The sequence below is a fragment of the Natator depressus genome, chromosome 3, assembly GCF_965152275.1.
Source record: "Natator depressus isolate rNatDep1 chromosome 3, rNatDep2.hap1, whole genome shotgun sequence".
Classification (NCBI taxonomy): domain Eukaryota; kingdom Metazoa; phylum Chordata; order Testudines; family Cheloniidae; genus Natator; species Natator depressus.
In genome coordinates this window covers 122,879,397-122,898,525 of record NC_134236.1, presented here as the reverse complement: position 1 = coordinate 122,898,525, position 19,129 = coordinate 122,879,397, and the positions used below count along the sequence as shown (strand labels likewise).

At 41.7% G+C, this 19,129-nt stretch overlaps 1 protein-coding gene across 1 annotated transcript in view; it reads left to right on the top strand.

The window, feature by feature from the left end:
- The window catches only part of PRKN (parkin RBR E3 ubiquitin protein ligase), a 1,223,721-nt gene that overhangs the window by 260,398 nt on the left and 944,194 nt on the right, over window positions 1–19,129 (top strand). Inside the window, exon 2 of the mRNA XM_074948732.1 lies at window positions 1,281–1,444. Within this exon, the coding sequence (XP_074804833.1) occupies window positions 1,281–1,444 (164 nt within the window). The remainder of the gene's footprint in view (window positions 1–1,280; window positions 1,445–19,129) is intronic.

Sequence of the window (19,129 nt, the reverse complement as noted above, 5' to 3'; positions counted from 1 at the left end):
GAATTTTAGAGGTAAAAAGTTTTGGCATCTAAAATTTTAGATGGAAATCATAATACATATTATACAACAGCATCACCATCACCATCATACAACCACTGCAATGTTCTGAAAAATGTAAATATTTATCAAATTCTGAAATCAGCTAAAAATCTGAAATCAGCAGCTTCTCCAACTAAAAAATTAGACTGGGAATCAAAATAAACTCTTACAATGGAACATCAGTTGCAACCGATGTCCCATCATTACAGTAGCAGATGTCTGCTATTCGCTTGGTCTAGATAATTTCTTGTTTTATATTGGTTTTACTAATTCTCTGTTTCCCGTCTATGAAACCTATTGGTTGAAGTAACTCACCAGGCTATATCTCTACTTTTCATACAATCTCAGTGAGTGATGCGGTTATAATGAGGTTTTTCTATATAGTGGTTTTTTTAGTCTCTTTCCTCACTGTGAGCCTAATGGGCACATTCAGACTCATTATGAAAAGCAGTCCCCCCAGCTGAATGGCAATAAACTCATGAGCTTGTTTGCCGGGCTTCTCTGAATGTATAAACCAATTGCTGTACCTCTAAAATGACATGGCTAGTCTGGTGGTAACTTTCTGCATTGAAGGAGTATGTATGTACTGGAGTTATGTACTACAGGTATTTTAGTGAACTCTGAAAAAGACCACACCGGTACAGAAAACACTCAAACATTTCAGCTAGCAGATGATTTCCCTTCCATCGTTATTTTCTGTAGAATTGTATCTGTGGGAAGCTAGTCTGTATGACTATGTTTTACTGTATAGCAGGGAACTATCTGTTCTTATGCTGTTCAATGCATCCTTGTTCTAACAAACATCTGTATTCCCTGCATTTGTTTGTTATATCCGGTGGGAGAAGAACACATAGGACACAAAGAGTATATATGGCTGCCCAGGATAAGACTGAATTGAAAATCTATTGTATCACTTAGTGATTACTCAGAATCTTGCCTAGTTAAGTCTGTTTGTTTGTTTCTGTATGCTCACTGTAATTTAATATTGCTGTCGGGGGGGAACATACACTTTTTGTTTATTGGTCACTGACTATTATATGATAGGAAGTCCCTTACAGATCCTTCTTTCAGAATGATAAATTACAGCATTAAAAGTTTCTCTTTAAAATGAAAAATATACTAAAATTTTACTGTACCATTATGTCAATAGTCCAGGGATTAGAAAACCTCCTCTTATACCATTTTAAAATAGATCTGACTTGAAAAATGCTCACTTTCTAAAATGTTTTGGTTTTGGTCAGTGTTCGTCAGGTTCAACTCCAGCCATGGTTTCCCAGTGGAGGTTGATTCAGACACCAGCATCTGCCAGCTCAAGGAGGTGGTTGCTAAGCGACAGGGAGTTCCAGCTGACCAGTTACGTGTGATTTTTGCAGGGAAGGAGCTTAGGAATGACTTGACACTGCAGGTAAGTCTCCCTTGGTAGTTTTGTTTCTGGGATGCTGCCAGCTCAACTGCTTCTGTCTCTAATGCTGCCAGTCTGACATTCATGACTGAGATCTAATAGAATAAATAGTGCCTGGGGATTCCTTGAACTTTACTCCACACTGCTTCATTAATTCTGACCTTCTTAATTATGCATTAAAACAGCAAGCAGGAAGGATAGGGAGAGAGAGAGAATATAAGAGCGAGAGAGAGCAAAAGAGAGCTGTGCTTAGTGAATAAATGTTTACTGACTACAGGCGCAAGCTATGCACAATTTCTGTATCTGCTCAATTTCTACCTTACTTATTCCATTTGAATCTTAATGAAGCTGAATGAATGTGAATAAATTCTTCCAAATCAGGCTGCTCAGTCATCATGTTGTGCAATATTTGTAACCCAATTGTGACCCCTGGAGGATAGTTGTAAGGCTGCTGCTGTCTGTGTGTGCGTGTGCACGCTGATGGAGGGGTAGTATTTGAAGGCCTGTTCACAGTAGCCAATGAGGTTTCCCCAAAAAGCACTGAAATCACAAACCCTTAGTTTGAAAGACTAGTGAGGAGGAGAAAGATTTATAAGTGGCTGAGTTCCTATTTGAATTTCATTTCCTCCTAATTAACTATTCTGATAAAAATAAAATGCAGAATGAATGGAGAGGGAAAAAAGAGCATAACAGGACAAGTAACAAGACTCTTTTTCTGATCACCTCTACCACTGTTACCAATACTGCCACTCTCATTTCATAAGCTTCTCTTTCTTCCTATGAGTGATATTTGTGGAGATGGCAGCATTTGCTGGGGGAAGCATAAGAACATAGGTTTAAGACATTTGAGAAATCTGGAAATAATATATGTATCAGCCTCCCAATACAAAACTAGAGATTGCTGAGTTGTTAGAACTACTATCCTGGCAGTGACATCAAAGAACAATGAGGCGCATTCTATAGCGGTTCAGGTGACTACATAAACTGTCCCGCACAGGAACAACTCTTTCTATTTTAATGAGCACAGATTAATTGGCACTTGTGTTTTCAGCTGTGTGGGGGACATTGCTGTGCACAGAATGGCTGCTGTATCTGGTTGCAGAGAGTCACTACGATATTGACATCCTATCACTACATCTTCATGGGCATGATATTTATTGCTTTGTCAAATGCTTTAGGGAGTTTGGGCACACAAAAGAAACTATAGAATGCAAATTGCTGTTGTCATTCTCCAGGGCATCTCCTGCTGATAGTGTTGATGCACATAGTCATCATACATAAACTGCTGTGCTTTGCTTTTAGGTGAATTGTTTTTACTAAAGAAAATATATGGGGCCAAAAATGTTTTTAAGGTGAATTGAAAAGCCAGTTCCTACATTTAGGGTTCTGTATTACTGTCATAAATATAAAGGGAAGGGTACCCACCTTTCTGTATACAGTACTATAAAATCCCTCCTGGCCAGAGGCAAATCCCTTTCACCTGTAAAGGGTTAAGAAGCTAAGGTAACCTCGCTGGCACCTGACCCAAAATGACCAATGAGGGGACAAGATACTTTCAAATCTGGAGGGGGCGGAACAAAGGGCTTGTCTATCTGTGTGATGCTTTTGGTGGGAACAGATCAGAAATGCAGCCTTACAACTCCTGTTAAGTTAGTTAGTAATCTAGCTAGAAATGCATTAGATTTCCTTTTGTTTAATGGCAGGTAAAATAAGCTGTGCTGGATGGAATGTATATTCCTGTTTTTGTGTCTTTTTGTAACTTAAGGTTTTGCCTAGAGGGATTCTCTCTGTTTTGAATCTGATTACCCTGTAAGGTATTTACCATCCTGATTTTACAGAGGTGATTCTTTTACCTTTTGTTTAATTAAAATTCTTCTTTTAAGAACCTGATTGATTTTTCATTGTTCTTAAGATCCAAGGGTTTGGGTCTGTGTTCACCTGTACAAACTGGTGAGGATTGTTATCAAGCCTTCCCCAGGAAAGGGGGTGTAGGGCTTGGGGTGATATTTTGGGGGAGAAGACGTCTCCAAGTGGTCTCTTTCCCTGTACTTTGTTTAAAACGCTTGGTGGTGGCAGCATACAGTTCAAGAAAAAGGCAAAGTTTTTACTTTGGGGAAGTTTTTAACCTAAGCTGGTAAGAAGAAGCTTAGGGGGTCTTTCATGCAGGTCCCCACATCTGTACCCTAGAGTTCAGAGTGCGGAAGGAACCTTGACAGTTACACTTTAAGAAGCTTCTAAACCTTCCTGCACATGCTGAAGTGCTTGAGATTATAGTGGTGTTGTCAGGTTGTTTCAGGACGAAACACAGAATCTGTTACTGGGGTCTAACTTTATTCAGGGAATCTGTAACCCAACTTTTTGCAGGATAAAACATGAAACCTAAAACTTAGATGAATAAAGGAAGAATTGATTTTCAGATATTCAGGGCTGGCAACTCAGATTTATTTACACTGAGATGCCTTCAGTCAGGTTAATTTTAAGGCAGTTTTAAAGTTATTTACAATAAGCACAGACACTCCAAGGGGAGATGTGCAATCACATCACTTCAAGAGAATCACAGGGAGGTGTCTCAGGAAGGTATAATGCCTCCTGAAGTTCCTGAAAATGCACAGGCTGAACATCCAATACCACACCACAGCAATTTGCTGTCAGCGCATAGGAGTAGGGGGAACCATGCCCCCATTCCTTTCAGCTTTGCCACATCCTATTATGGGTGGTATGGATTTCTCCCTGCATGTCCCCTGAGCACAGGTATTGAAATTTGGCCTGACCCTTACATGGGCCATGCAAGGGTTAGGATGGGAGCTCTATCCCTGCCTCCCCGCATTAATCTATTTAAGGCCAAGGCAGACTGGCCATAAGGACTGGTTTTTGGAATGTGTTTCAAGGTGACATTTGAGGTGCTGTTCATAGTTAAGGGGTAAATGTATTGCTCTGGAAAGCTGGACCAAAACTCTTCGGCAAGGCCTCTGGCTTCTGAAGCAGATGGGAAGTTCAACAACAGTTTCAGGTACCATTCCAAACTTCCAGTATTTAGTGAATTCTAATGATTAATACATCAGCACGGTTTAGTCTATCCCTGCATTTTCCATCCATACTGTGTGTGAGAGAGAGAGAGATTGTAGACATTTTCAGGGCTGAAACTAGAGGTTTTGGTAGCTGGGAAGGAACCAACTGGCAGTTCATAATCATAGAGTTTGAGGCCAAAAGGGACCGCTAGATCTTCTAGTCTGACCTGTGCATCACAGGCCACCAACACCACCCAGCACCCACTCAATAAACCCAACAATTGAAATGACACCAAAATATTATGAGACTAGACTATTATGTGGCATAGGCAGAGAATAAGAGGGACTGATGTAAACCAGCACCCAAGGACTGCACAATGGTGGGGAAATCATTAAGTGTGATGTATCCAAATAATCTTGGCAAGTGACCTGCACCCACATGCTACAGAGGAAGGCAAAAACACCCTCCCCCCTCCAAGGTTTTGGCAACAGAACGCAGACAAGGATATTTGGCATGCCCAGCTGGATGCTTCTGCTACATGCTAGTGGTATATTTACTGTTGATTATATATATGTGTGTGTGTGTATGTGTATATATATATATATATATACACACACAGAGAGAGAGAGGGAGAGAGAGATGCAGCATATATACATTGTCATCTCAATTTCAGAGTTAATGTTCTATTGAGATTAATGGGTCAATTCATGTGTCTCTTAGAGGTATTGTTTCAGGCAGACTCATGAAAACAATGTAACATTGGTTTATATTCAGCTGAAGATTTTAAGGATAATGCGTTTGTTTTGCAACCATAAGGAGTAAAAACTTTTTTTAAATAAAGCTTAGATTCTGCAGAAAGAGTTGGGTATATCAAGGAATCATGGAACACACAGGAGCTCTGCTCACAGCCTTGAAAGAAGGACGACAGAGATGAGTCCAAACCAAAAGGGAGTTTGATCTGAGTGGGAGTTCATTGCTGAGTGCCAGACTGAGACATCAACTAATGGTGGTAGGTGTTAAAAAAGAAAACTTTCTAAAAGATACCTTAACAGTGAATGGAAGTCTGCCAAGATGTGGTGACAGAGTGCTCTGATCCTAGCAGGTTCTAACCATGGAACAAACATTTCAGATAGGAAAGGATGCAAGGTGGCTGATGTGGAACATGAGCAATTGTCCACTTTATGAATGAAGACCATGAAGGCTGTATATGTATGAGGTACACTCCTTTTCTTTTCTGAAGAGGGAGAAGGAGGAGCTGGAATGGTAGTTGAGGTGTGTTAGAGAGAAATGAAGTTTCTGAATGGAGACGGAAAGGAAATTATCATAAGGAGGGAAATGGCAGATCGACACACTATATGGAAAATTGAGGCATGTGACATTAGAAAAAAAATAAAAGATGCAGGAAGGGCAGGAGAGAAATATGTATGGAGACACTTAATTTCAGTACCTGCTATAGGTATATTGTCCTCAACAAAACAGAGCAGAATCGGACTACTAAGCACTCAACCAGTTATTAACAGACAAGTAGTGAAACTGGAGCCATGGTAAAAAAAAGAAGTAATCCTGATTGGTGACTACAGAGTGAGAAATGGGGCTTAAAAATCTGAGGGTCATATGAAGGAAGTGGGACAGTCAGATGCCTTCTGGCAGCACAGCAAATGATGTCAGAATAAGTGACTGATTAGCTTGAAAAATGCTGAAGGAATTCTTACTGATTCTAGTAAGATGTGGTGATAGAATGACAGCACTGAAAGAGTATTCAGCAAAATCAGGAATTGTTTCAGGGAGCTGATAAAAACATAGAAGATGGGGTGATGTGAGATCCTTTTTATTCCAAGCATGAGAGAAGGAAGGGCTAGACTGCTACCGGATGCACCAAAGAAATAAAGAGAATGGTTTTGGGGTTCATGGAAGATTGGAAAGCTGTGATGAGAGGTGGCCGTTTAGAATTTATGATCTCCACTTCAGCAGATTGGTTAGAAACCCTTTAAGGTTCAAAATATGTAGCATTTATCAAGTGAACATCAAACTAAACAGGAAATGAGAAGGGGAGGGACACTTTTGCCCAATTCAAACTATCTGGCATTATTATTTGTGTAGTGTCTAGACCCCTTCCCTCAACTGAGATCAGATCCCCATTGTGTAAAGGCTTGTGCATACACATAGTAACAGAAATTCTCTAATCTTACAATCTAAATGGACAAGAGAAACAAATTATGGGTTGTGAAACAGGCATAGAAAGGTACAGTGACTTGCTCAAGGTCATACAGCAGGTCAGTGGCAGAGTTGGGGATAGTCCAGTGTCCTTTCCACTAGACGGTGTTGTCTCTGCTGTTTTAACATGCACAAATAAACAAGATGCAGTGCTCTCAAAAAGAAACTAAAGAAGAAGTATATTAACATTACAGTATTAATCTATACATAAATGCAAGGATTATGGGAAACAAGAAAGAAGATCTAGAAGTGTTACTAAATGATGGTTTGTGAACTGGTGGGCATAACTGAAAACTAGTGGGAAGATTCTCATAACTGGAATGGCAACACGGATGATTGTATTGTATATAAAAAGAGAGAAAGAGGAAGTAGAGGTGGTAAGGTGATGCTATAAAAACAATGTTATCAAGACACAGTTTCACAATAGCTTGGAAATAATATGTTGTGTTGTGATTGTCATGCAGTTCCAGAATATTAGATATTAAAGTTCATCTCAGGGATCACCTGGATCTACTGAAAGCATCATCCAGTACTATAGTGTAAAATACTTAGCCATCAGAGCCTGCCAACAAAGCTCACAATGGTGGACCTCAGTTTGCATATCATGTGCTTGAAACTTTTTATGAAGATAAAGAGTGTGCATCTTGTCAAATCAGCACTGTTGCATCTAGCTAACAACATCCAGCTAAATCCCCCGTCGCTAGCTTCGGGGTTACTAGACTGTGTGAGGTCAGCCAGAATTTTCATCAAAGTGGACCTTTAGGAGGCTTACAACCTAGTGTGCATGAGGGCGGGAAATGAAGGGAAGATTGCCTTTCAAACCTGCTATGGGCACTTGAAATATTTACTAATGCCATTTGGTCTGACCAGCGCTCCTGTAAACTTTCAACACTTCATGAACGATGTATTTAGCAATGTCTTGGACCAGTATGTAGGCATCTATCTCGATGGCATACTTGTGTTTTCATATAATCCTGAGCAGCATTGTTACCATGTTCATTCCATCTTGGGAAAACTACATAAATTGTTAAAATGTACGTTTCATTAATCCGCCACAGAATTTTTGGGTAATATCCCTTGCTCTGTGGGCATTAAGACGGATCCCCAGAGGTGGAGACTATCCACAGCTGGGCAGTGTCCAGGTCCCCCCAGAAGTTACAGTTCTTCCTGGGTTTTGTGAATTTTTACCAATGGTTCATTCCAGGCTTTTCAGGGTAAATAGCCCCCATGACAAACCTCCTCTACAAGGCCACCATATTTGTTTGGCTGCCTGAAGCTCATCATGCTTTTGAACATGCATTCTAGTACATCCAGACCCGGTCCAAGGTATTCATATTGGCTGCTGATACCTCCAATGTAGCCACTGGGGCCATATGTTGTTAGAGGCATGTCCACAGTCAGTGTTGCAGCCCTGCACCTACTACTCCCAAAAACTCACCCCACCAAACGGAGTTATGAAATATTACATAAATAACTGCTCACAATTAAATCAGCCTTTGAAGAGTGGTGCCATCACCTGGAGGGAACCCAACACCCAGTGGAAGTCTTTTCTGACCATAAGAACTTCGAATATCTGCATAAGGCTTGAGCCTTGAACCAAAGACAGCTCATGTAGGTATTATTCTTCTCTTGGTTTGATTTAATCATCACCTGTCAGCTGGGAACCAGGAATGGGAATGCCGATGACTTATCCTGAATGGTCAAATGTTACCAGGAGTGCAAAGAGCCTAACCAAGAACCGCCCTGTCTCCTAAAACCTCACAACTTCCTTAGTGCCATAATACCAAGACTTGCTTGATGTAATTGGATCTGCTTTGTGGGGTGATCTGTTAGTCCAGGAGATGATGGGAACAGCCTGAGCAAATGAAAGTCAGAACCGAAATGCAGTGCTTCACACAAGATAGGATCACATACCTCAGTGGGCACATATATGTTCCACTGGGGTTCCCCTGGCTAGAAGTGCTCCATCTCTGCCATGACACTCTGTTGGCACCATTTTGGCCACCTTTAGACTTACCGCACAGCTTCCTGTTTCTCCTGGTGGCCCTGTATGCAAGCCAAAGTCTGTAACTATATTGACTCTTGTGACCTGTGTGCATGCACCAACACTCCACAAACTAAGCCTCTTGGCACCCTAGTACTGCTGGCAACTCCACTTAGACCTTGGGCCTCAATTGCCATGGGTTTCAGAGTGGGAATCCCTGACTCTGACTGCCAAACAATGGTTTTGACTGTTGTAGACCAACTGACTGAAATGGCAGACTTCATATTTCATGATCACCTGCCCTCTGCTGAAACAATGGCTCAACTCCTAGTGGTAACTGTTATCCATCTTCATGGGTTTTCACTCTATCACCTCAGGCAGAGGACCACAGTTTGTCTCATGATTTTGATGTGAAACACTCAAGTTAATGGACATACGAACAGGCTGTCCCACAAGCTAGACCACCAGTTCCTTGGACCATTCCATATTGGTCAGCAAATCAACCCTGTCACCTTGAAATTGCAGCTCCCTTGATCCCTTAAGATACATCCTGTTTTCCATGTATCCCTTTGGAAGACTTACACAGAGGACCCTTTGCCCAACCGATCCCAACAGACCCCCGCTTGTCCAGGTCCAAGGAGACCACACTGTCTTTGACTCTAAACTGCGGAGGGTAAGACTCTACTACCTAATTGATTTAGAGGGCTATAGTCCTGAAGAGTGCTTCTGGGAACTTGCTGCCCATGTCCATGCCCTTGACCTGGTAAAAAGGTTTCATCAAGACCACTCAGACAAACCAGGGCTGGTGCCACCCAAAGGAAGGGTGCCCTGACGAGGGGGTAATGTAAGGATCCATGGACTAGAACCCAGGCTGCAGAGCCTAGGACAGCTGATGTTGCCACTGAGAGGGCATGCACAGCCACATCCAGGAAATGTTGTGGTAATTAGGCGTTGCGGGAAGTACTACCCAAAGAGTCAAGAGTGGCAGAGTAGCCAACCACACCATTTAACCCTGGAAGCTGCCCGAGGAAGTTGTATGGGCAACCATACAGACTTCTGGTGGTGCTGTGACTCCCGATCACACCTTGCCTTCTGATCTGCAGTCTTTGACTCTAGCCTGGCTCTGACCCTGACTGTTGCCTTCTGATTCTAGCCTGGCACTACCTTTGATCTCTGGTCTCAGACCCCAGACTGACTCTGACCCTGAATCTTGCTTATTGATCCTGGCTCTAGCGATTCCTCCAATCTTTGTTCACTGACTACTGTATTGTGGCCATCCTTGATGTGTGGACACTGTGACCACTAGGCCAGACCACCTACAACCCAGTCCCTTACATTCTGGAAGGCCCAACCACTTCAGATGGAAGTGGATACAGGAGCTGCAGTACCATTTGTATCAGACGCAGTGAGTCATAATAAACTTCTGCTGTAGTATATCAAAGTTGTGTTGTAGATATTCATGGTCTTCAGAGCAAATTTGACTTGAATAATTGCACATACTCTGCATATGTTTTTGATCCATATATGTCTGTTTGTATCAGACAGTAGAGTGTAGAATCTTTCCTTCCCATCATGCTCAGAATGAGTACAATCTGGTAGTTACAATTACAAAATATTTAAATTATTTCACGGCTCCCTGTTTTACTCAGATTCGTGAGTTAACATATTGAATAAAAACTGTTCAAATGATGGAGATTTATAGGAGGGAGAAACATAAGAAGTAATCAAACTAAAAGAGGCATAGGAGTGATAAGAGAGTGGACAGCAAATTCTATACGTTTGTAATGTGATATGGCAGCAGAAAAAAAAAAAACAGTGCCGTTTTGGTCTGCATTCCCAGACTCATCACCTTATAAAGAAGGAAGGTAAATTCCTCTCGAAATAGCTCTGGGAGTTAAGCCTACACTAATACATAGATTTGGGCACCTCATAACCAGAAAATAAAAGGTAAATTGGTGCCTTAAAAACAAACACAAACACACACACACACACACATTATGGGGTTGGAAGAACTAAATATGTGTATTTGGTCAAGTGATGACTAAAGTGGGAGCATAACAGTTGACAAATAGTTGGATAATGCTAACACCAAAGATGGAGAGGATATATTTAATGTGGTACACAGATAGTATAGAGATGAAATTAAGAAAGGGAAAATGGGGACTTAATACCCATAAAATGTTCTTAGCAGTGAGAAGTTTTTGTCTGAGGATTTGATACTCAATTGAAGTGATGGAAACCTCAAAGCCTGGGATCCTTTACATCTAGACTAGAACAGTGTACTATAGGGAATACTCTTGCACCAATGGGGAGATTTATTATATTATCGTAGTCTCTTGCTGTTATTTCTATATGATTCTGTGATTTTTTTAAAAAAATTGTGAATTATTCAAATTGTTACAGTTCATGACAATCCAGAATATTTGCTTTACCATATGCTTATTTGTAATTTTTAAGCTTACACACACATATAGTCGATAAATGATTTGGGTGCTTGATCTGTTTTTTGTTTGTTTTTTTAATAAGAGCTTCCTCATTCACTTTAATTGAAAATGTCTATTGGAAGCTTAAGTGGGTCCTGGCTGATTACAAAGTTTCCATTGCAGACAAATTTGCACACACAAGGAAACTCAGAAGTATTCTTGTTAGGAACAATCTTGCTGGAAAAAAAATAGATCAAGAGAACAGAGATGATGCATTATGACAGCAGAGGTCACTTTAAAGGAACTAACATTGAGCAGGGTTTGAGGGGGAGAAAAAGCCAATTATTTTAGAGGGAGTTATCAAAACAAAAATGGTATATAATTTCTCTGTCAACTTTTGAGATCCCTTAGTAATCATTTATCATTCCCAGGAGTTTTCTCATAAGTGTCCAGACCCAAAAAAGGCACTAATGCAAACTGTAATAAAGAATCAGTAATGAGCAGCATAAAGCAGATGTGCAATTGTCTCTCTTCATCTGGAGCTCCTGGATCCGGAGCTTGTTAGCTAGTTAATTTTATAGTTAGAATTAGTTAGTAGTTTGTTAGATAGCTGTAAATCTTTGGTTTGGAGAGGGTGGAGCTGAAGAATATAAAGCCCATTTTTTATAATATGCGTGTCGTGTCTGGCATTTTTCCAGCATCTGACACACATACCAACCTGGCATGTTTGAGAGAGGGACACTCACCTTCAAAATGCTTGATTTGTTCAACTTTTACATGAGCTAAAAAGGAACGATGGAACAGACAGTTTTATTACAAGAAGTGCTGTCAGGAAAACCACCCAGAACCGAGCAAGTACAAGGTCTGAACACGTCTCAGAGACCAGCATCATCTCTGAGTCTGGAGGGAAGAAGGACAAACCTTCCACCTCAGTACACAGTACTAAATGGTCTCTAAGTAGGAAGGATTCAAAGAGGAAAACTACTGTGGTTTCGGACTCTGTTTCCTGAGCCATTCTACTACAAAAGCACACAGTTGTTATGGTGAGCATGAATGCTCAGTCCTTGTTGGTGTCAGTCTCTTTGCAAACAGCCAGTCAGTGAGAGAAAGATACTTCTGACCCGCGGGTCTTCAAGCCTATCCTGGGTACATTTTCTTGTGGTAGAATCAGGAGACATTCTTCTTCAAATCCAGTTGTGTCAGATTCGATGAGCCAGTTCCAAAAGCAAGAGCTAAGGAACTGATGATGTGGGGAAAGATAAAGATGTGATAACTCAATATCAATCAAGGACTCAATATCAGATGCGTTTCTAATAAATTGGGATCAAGGCTTAGTGTATGCATTTTCCTCATTCAAAGACAGATAAACAAAATAATACAAGACAAAGCCAAGGTAATTTTAATAGCACCAGTTTGGGCCAGACAACAGTGGTACCTGGACTTAATTCACCTATCCTGAGGGTTAATCAAACCTCAACCACTAGAACCAGATTTGTTGACGGGACAACAAGGGATGGTCTGTCACCCCAATCTTCAGTCTCCTCATCTAACGGCATGAGGAATAAGACTCCGGAATTATAGAAAAGTCTTGTTCATTAGAGGTGTGAAATATACTGCTAAATTCAAGGAAAGAGTCCCCATGAAAATACAAACATAATAATGGCCATACTGGGTCAGACCAATGGTCCATCTCGCCCATACATCGCCCAGTATCCTGTCTTCTGACAGTGGCCAATGCCACATGCTTCAGAGGGAATGAACAGAACAGGGCAATTATCATGTGATCTATCCACTGTCATCCAGTCCCAGCATCTGGCAGTCAGAGGCTTAGGGACATTCAGGGCATGGGGTTGCATCCCTGACCATCTTGGCTAATAGCCATTGATGGACCTATCCTCCATGAATTTATCTAATTCTTTTTTTAACTCAGTTATAATTTGTTAGTCATAAATGAGAAAGATTTTTATGATGGGTTTTCATGTATGATATAGAGCAGAGGTGGGCAAACTATGGCCCGCAGGCCACATCCAGTCCACGGGACCATCCTGCCCGGCCCTTGAGCTCCCAGCCAGGGAGGCTAGTCCCCAGCCACTCCCCTGCTGTCCCCCTGCCGCCTCAGCTTGTCGTGCAGCCAGCACGGGAGGGGGCTGCACTGTGGGGGCAGGGGAGAGCAGGGAGGGAGGCTCACCTGCAGCCACAGGGAGCAGGTGGGCGGTGCGGGTGGCACGAACACAGGCAGAGGACTCAGGAGGAGCACCGGGCGGCCGAGCATTTGGCCAAAGAGAAGCAGCGCTTTGAAGGGGAAACGTCTGCTTCTCTCTGGCTGCGTGGCTGCCCCTGCTCCTCCTGAGTCCTCCTCCCCCGTTCGCAGGGCCGCATTCTGAAAGGGGCTTTGGGGGGGGTTGAATAGGGGGTGGGGTCCTGGGAGGCCTGTCAGGGGGTGGGGGTGTAGATAGGGGGCGGGGCAGTCAGGGAGCAGGGGGGGGATGCTGGGGGGGTCAGTTAGGGGCAGGGGATCCCAGGAGGGGGTGGTTGGGGACAAGGAGTCAGGGAGTTGGATGGGTCGGGGGTTCTGAGGGATGCAGTCAGGGGGCGGGAAGTGGGAGGGAGCGGATAGGGGGTGAGGGCCAGGCTGTTTGGGGAGGCACAGCCTTCCCTACTCGGCCCTCCATACAGTTTTGGAACCCTGATGTGGCCCTCAGGCCAAAAAGTTTGCCCACCCCTGATATAGAGCCATATACAATGCCCATTAATTAAATGGCTTTTGTGCCCATTATCTATTAGAATATTTATTGTGTGTTAAGAGAATGAGTCTTTGACTATCTTCAGTGAGGGTTCATCTCTCAGACATATCAGCATACCATATACCTGTGGACAGTAAATAAATATTTACTCATGATGTAGTTAAAAGGTTCTTAAAAGGTCTTAATAATTTTTATTCTCCAAAAGGACACCCTGTGCCATTTTGGGATTTGTACATAGTGCTTTCACAATTGATGAAACCTCCCTTTGAACCTTTGGGAAATTATACATTGTTCCATTTGTCTATTAAGACTGTTTTTTGACAGCTATCACTTCAACAGGGTGTATAAGTGAATTATACCATGTGTTAATGGCTGAGCCACCATTTACTGTTTTTCATAAAGATAAAGCAATTCTCCATACACACCCAAAAGATGGCCTCAGATTTTTTTTTATAACCAGTCTATTATTTTACTAATGTTGTTTTCTGAGCCTCATACTCGAGATGGAGAAGCTAATTTACATAGCCCTGGTCTACACTAGAGTTAGGCTGATGTAAGGCAGCTTACGTCAACCTAACTCTGCAAGCGTCTACAGTAAAATGTAGTTCCCACTGATGTAACTCTCCCACTACACCGCATAAGAGGCGAAGGACTTAGGTTGATGTAATTAGGTCAACACAGTGTCAGTGTAGACACTGCATTGCTTACATCAACTGATGCTGCCTTTCAGAAGCCATCCCACAATGCCCCACAGTGCAAGTTAAATTGGTGCAAACGCTCCTGGTGAGGACCACTGACACAAGTAGCATAGTGTGGACATGCAAAAGCCATTTAATTACTGTGGTGGCTGTACGTCAACGTAACTTAGGTTGACTTAATTTTGTAGTGTAGACTTGCCCACACGCTAGATGTTAGAAGGGCGTTAGTCTTTTGTTTAGATGTGACTAAATGATTTAGAGAGTCTCCAGAATTGTTTATTGTGCATGAAAAGAGGAATAAGGGTAAAGCTATTTCTGTGCAAATGCTCTCAAGATGGGTTAGATTTGTATTCAAGAAGCTTATAAATTGATGATCTTTGTCTCTTCCTCAGGAAATTAAAACACATTCAGCTAGATCGAAGGCAGCCTTTATGGCTTCTTTTTAGACACATTCTTCTAATAGAGATATGTAGAGCCGCAATTGGAGTTCAATCCATACTTTCGCTAAACACTATTTGTTCAATTTGGAATCTAGATCTGATGGAAAATTTGACAAGGTAGTTCTGCAGTCCGTATTCAGATAGGACTCTGTAATCTCACTATTCTGGATAAGAGTGCTGTTTGTTAATCTGTCTCATGAGTGGGACTATGCAGGGACACTCAAAAAAAAAAGAAAAAAAAGAGGGTTACTTGTCTGCAACCAGGGCTCTTTAATATGGACTCTGTATGTTCACACTCCTGGCTCACCTTTCTCCCACTACCTCGAAAAAGGATTGTGGGTGAAGGAGCTGAGGCAGCTAGATTGTCACATCCCTTATATACCCTTGCATTAGAACGTTCAATGTTCACTGAGGGGAGGGATGAAGGAGGTGTGTGAGCACTCCAGTGGTACTGCTAGTTAGAGTTCTACTGTTTAAGCTGCACCAGTCAGAGCATCCCATGAGTGGGACTATGCAGAGTCCCCCTCGAAGAACCCTTATTACAGGAAAGTAACCTTCATATTCTGAACTTCTTTTCATGACTCATGTCTGAGTCAGATTGGGTACGTTTTTCCCTCTGGGTGAAATAATGGGCCAAATAAATCAATGGGATTATTGCCATTGACTTCAGTGGGGCCAGGATTTCACCGCTTGTATCTCAATATGCTCTCTCTATCCAATTGATTTTCTTGTTCTCTCTGCAGCAGATCCTCAGCTAGTGTAAATTGTCAGAGCTCCATCTGTTCCTACCTAATCCAGTTTCCAACCCTCTTCTTGACTGAACTGATCCATGTTTTTCCTGCTTTCACTGCTATTCGTATCTAATCCAAATTCCCAGCTTGTTTCCACACAGTTCAATACCTGATCCTTTTTCCTGCCCCCATGACAGTCTCCCAGACAGTTCAATTCTTTAAACGCTTTCTTGTTTCCCCCCTGACACACGTTAACAATCGCAGGCTCAAACCAAGTCCAAACTCAAATCATCTGTCCTTGTCTCATTTCAGTCTCCTTTTCCTCTTTGCTCTAAAATATTGGGGCCCCCAGCAGGTCTGCCATTCCCTAGTTGCCACTCAGCTAAAACTTTCTCTCATTTTTTGATTTCCCTTTTAGCTGCACTATAAAATTATTACTGAGCTTCTGAAACTCCAGAGGATACAAAATAAGCAACTCTAGATCTTCTGCTTTCTGGGTTGCAGCTAGCAGAGGGGGTAGCAGATCTGCCGGGCCCTGCAGATCTTCAGAGACATAAAGCTATGTCTATATGGCATGCTACTTTTGGCAACGTGTAGAGTACATACGTGCATAGTCCCCTTAGCACAAGTATAAATAGCAGTGTAGCTGGTGGGGCATGACTTAGGTGAGTAAAGGCATGACTGAAGGCTGTGGTTACATATGTGAATACATATTGTGCACATTCTGTTCATGCCCAAGCCATGCCTCCAATCTACAGTGCTATCATTAGGAGCGTAGTGTCCTGTGGCCTTCCCATTGCCTCTCTCCTCCTTAGGAAAATAACTGGCTGCTGGAGCCTTCCCCTGCCACAGGGAATGACTCCAGCAATGTTGGGGCAGTGAGGAAAAGAGCCACCAGCTCTCCACTGCTGGAGCCTGCTCCTGCCACAGGGAAAGACCCTGGCAGTGGGGAAAGACTCCAGCAGCCGGGGAGCATTAGGGAAAGGGCCCAGTGGCTCCCAACTGCTGGAGCCTTTTCCCACTGCAGGGAAAGACTCCAGCAGCCGGAGGCAGCAGGGAAAGGTTCTGCCAGCTCCCCATTGTTGGAGGCTTTCCCCACTGCCTCCCCACTGCCAGAGCCTTTCCTCCCCACAGTGAAAAGCTCTGGCAACATGGAGCTGCTGAAGCTTTTCCTTGCTTTTTTCTCCTTGCTAGAGCCTTTCATTGACGCAGTAGCTACACACCACAATGTGGACGCAGTAGGATTTTCACTGTAGCATGTAGTTACAGATACCCTACATGTTTCCGCCAGTGGTGTGTAGTGTAGCCTAAGAGGAAGGAAGGAACTAGAGGGATGTATTGTGGGAGTTGTAAGGAGGAAGGGAGCTAGAATCATAATGAATAGCTGTGCGGGTAGGTTGTTGGTGGAGGAGTCAGGAAGTCCTGTTGAGGTTTCTGGGGGAGCATGGATTTGGCTCAAATATTTCAGGACAGCAAAACTTTGTGAAGTTTGCCCCTGGAGTATGCTAAGCATTCAGCTTGGTTTATGTGGTTTTATCTAATAACCTCGTATTTGAGATATTGGATCTTAAAATATCATCCTCTCTCTCTCTCGGTAAAGTTAAGTTATTGTAAGTTATTCTTAGAAATTTCTGAAATATTAGTTTCCATTTTTCTCTTCTTTCAAGGGCTATACAGTTGGCTCCTGGTACCAAAGTTCCTGGTTTTACAGGGGAAGCGATATGAAAGGGAATACCAATAACATTTTTTAAAATGTTAAAACATTTCTAACACAGTTTTTGTGTAAACTATTTAACGTAAAAAGTCATGATGGTACGGTGTGGTAGAAAAGATTTTATTGGTATGAGTCTGGGTTGTGGTGGATAATCTCATCTTGACTTCACAATTTGTTTGTTGTACAGCTCATCCCAAACTCTTGCCAATAAAATATTTTTACACCACATTGTCTTATATTCTCTATCTTTCCCATATCAGTCTGTACATTTTTGTCTTGTACAGCTCCAAGCATACTGTTGGTGACTAACAGATAAATGCTATATATGTGTGTATATGTACAGAAAAATTATATGTACTGGTGACCTTTTTTCTTTTTCACAAGTACCATTTAGCCTTTATTCATACATCATTCTCCACATTCTGGAAATAGAGGTTCTATCTTTGTTTATTTACCATATATAATACCATAAACATTTTGTTTTACTGTTTAAGCATGAAATATATTAGAGTGGGTGAGCTTCAGTAAAAGAAAAATTAATCCAATTTCAGAAGATCTTACTGTTTCTGCTGTCAGAATTGTACAGTTAAAATATATCTCATTGTACTGTAGATGGGAATGAATTAAATTTGCCTATCTGATATATATCCTTGAAAATAGTCTTTGTGAAAGTACCTATTGTTTTTTGTTGGTTCAGCTGGGGGGTAAGATATGTTTGAGATGGTTGAAGAAGCAACAACAAAAGCTGAGTGAATATCAGAGAGGTTGGAGGATTAGGATTGTGGAAGCAGATGAGCGCAGGGGCCACTGATGATGATGTGTTTAAATCTTTTTTGTTTTAAACAAAATTCAAATTTTTTCTTAAGTGGCTCAAAATTCTTTTTAAAAAAACTTCTGGTGACCAATAGAGCTGAAAATCTGCAGTACATTAATATAACTTGTAATGCAAGGTGACTTGAGGAAAATGTAAGAAGATGGATAGAAACCCCACAGTTCAAGGAGCAAAGAGATGAGCGTAATATCAAATTAAAAAGAGGTGTGACAGCTTGCAGAGATCCAATCAAAAGGGACAGTAGGGCAACTGTGACCCACTATGTGAGCTGTCAGGTGAGTTTCGAAATCTTTCTTTACAAAGTGGTGATGCTTTTCTGTTATTAAATGGAATGGAACTTTACTGAATGCATCTTTCTAAGAAAGTAAATAAGCAGAAGATTTAACAAAAATCCAAACAACATTATCATCTAGAGAACCAAATTGGGAAATATTCCAGTTCATTTTTCAACCTTGAGTGCTTCCTTGGATGGATCTCATTCACCAACATAGCAGCAACAAAATAAAAAAAGAAATACTTAAATATGCTCAGAATTATCAAAATTACAAGTTAAAAAGAAAACGCACTGTATTTGAATCTTGTGAGTTAATACTGTGCAATTAAGGAAGGTATATGAAGAATTAGGCAACATACTTCACTATTGCACTCAGCTTTCTTGTGTGCTCCAAATGTCTTCTAGAAAAGAAGACACAGAGAAGTTAAACTGATATGGTGGTTCCAGTTTTCAAAATATGCTGATGCACCTATTTAGCTGTACAAAACTTGTATTTGCAAGCATTTGGCTCTTTGTGCATACTATACATTTAATTCTTCAGGAGAGTGTAGAAGCAGAATGCAGAAACACAAACTTATTAGTGCCTTCTGCATATGCCTCCAGTGATTTGTTCACTTGTATATAA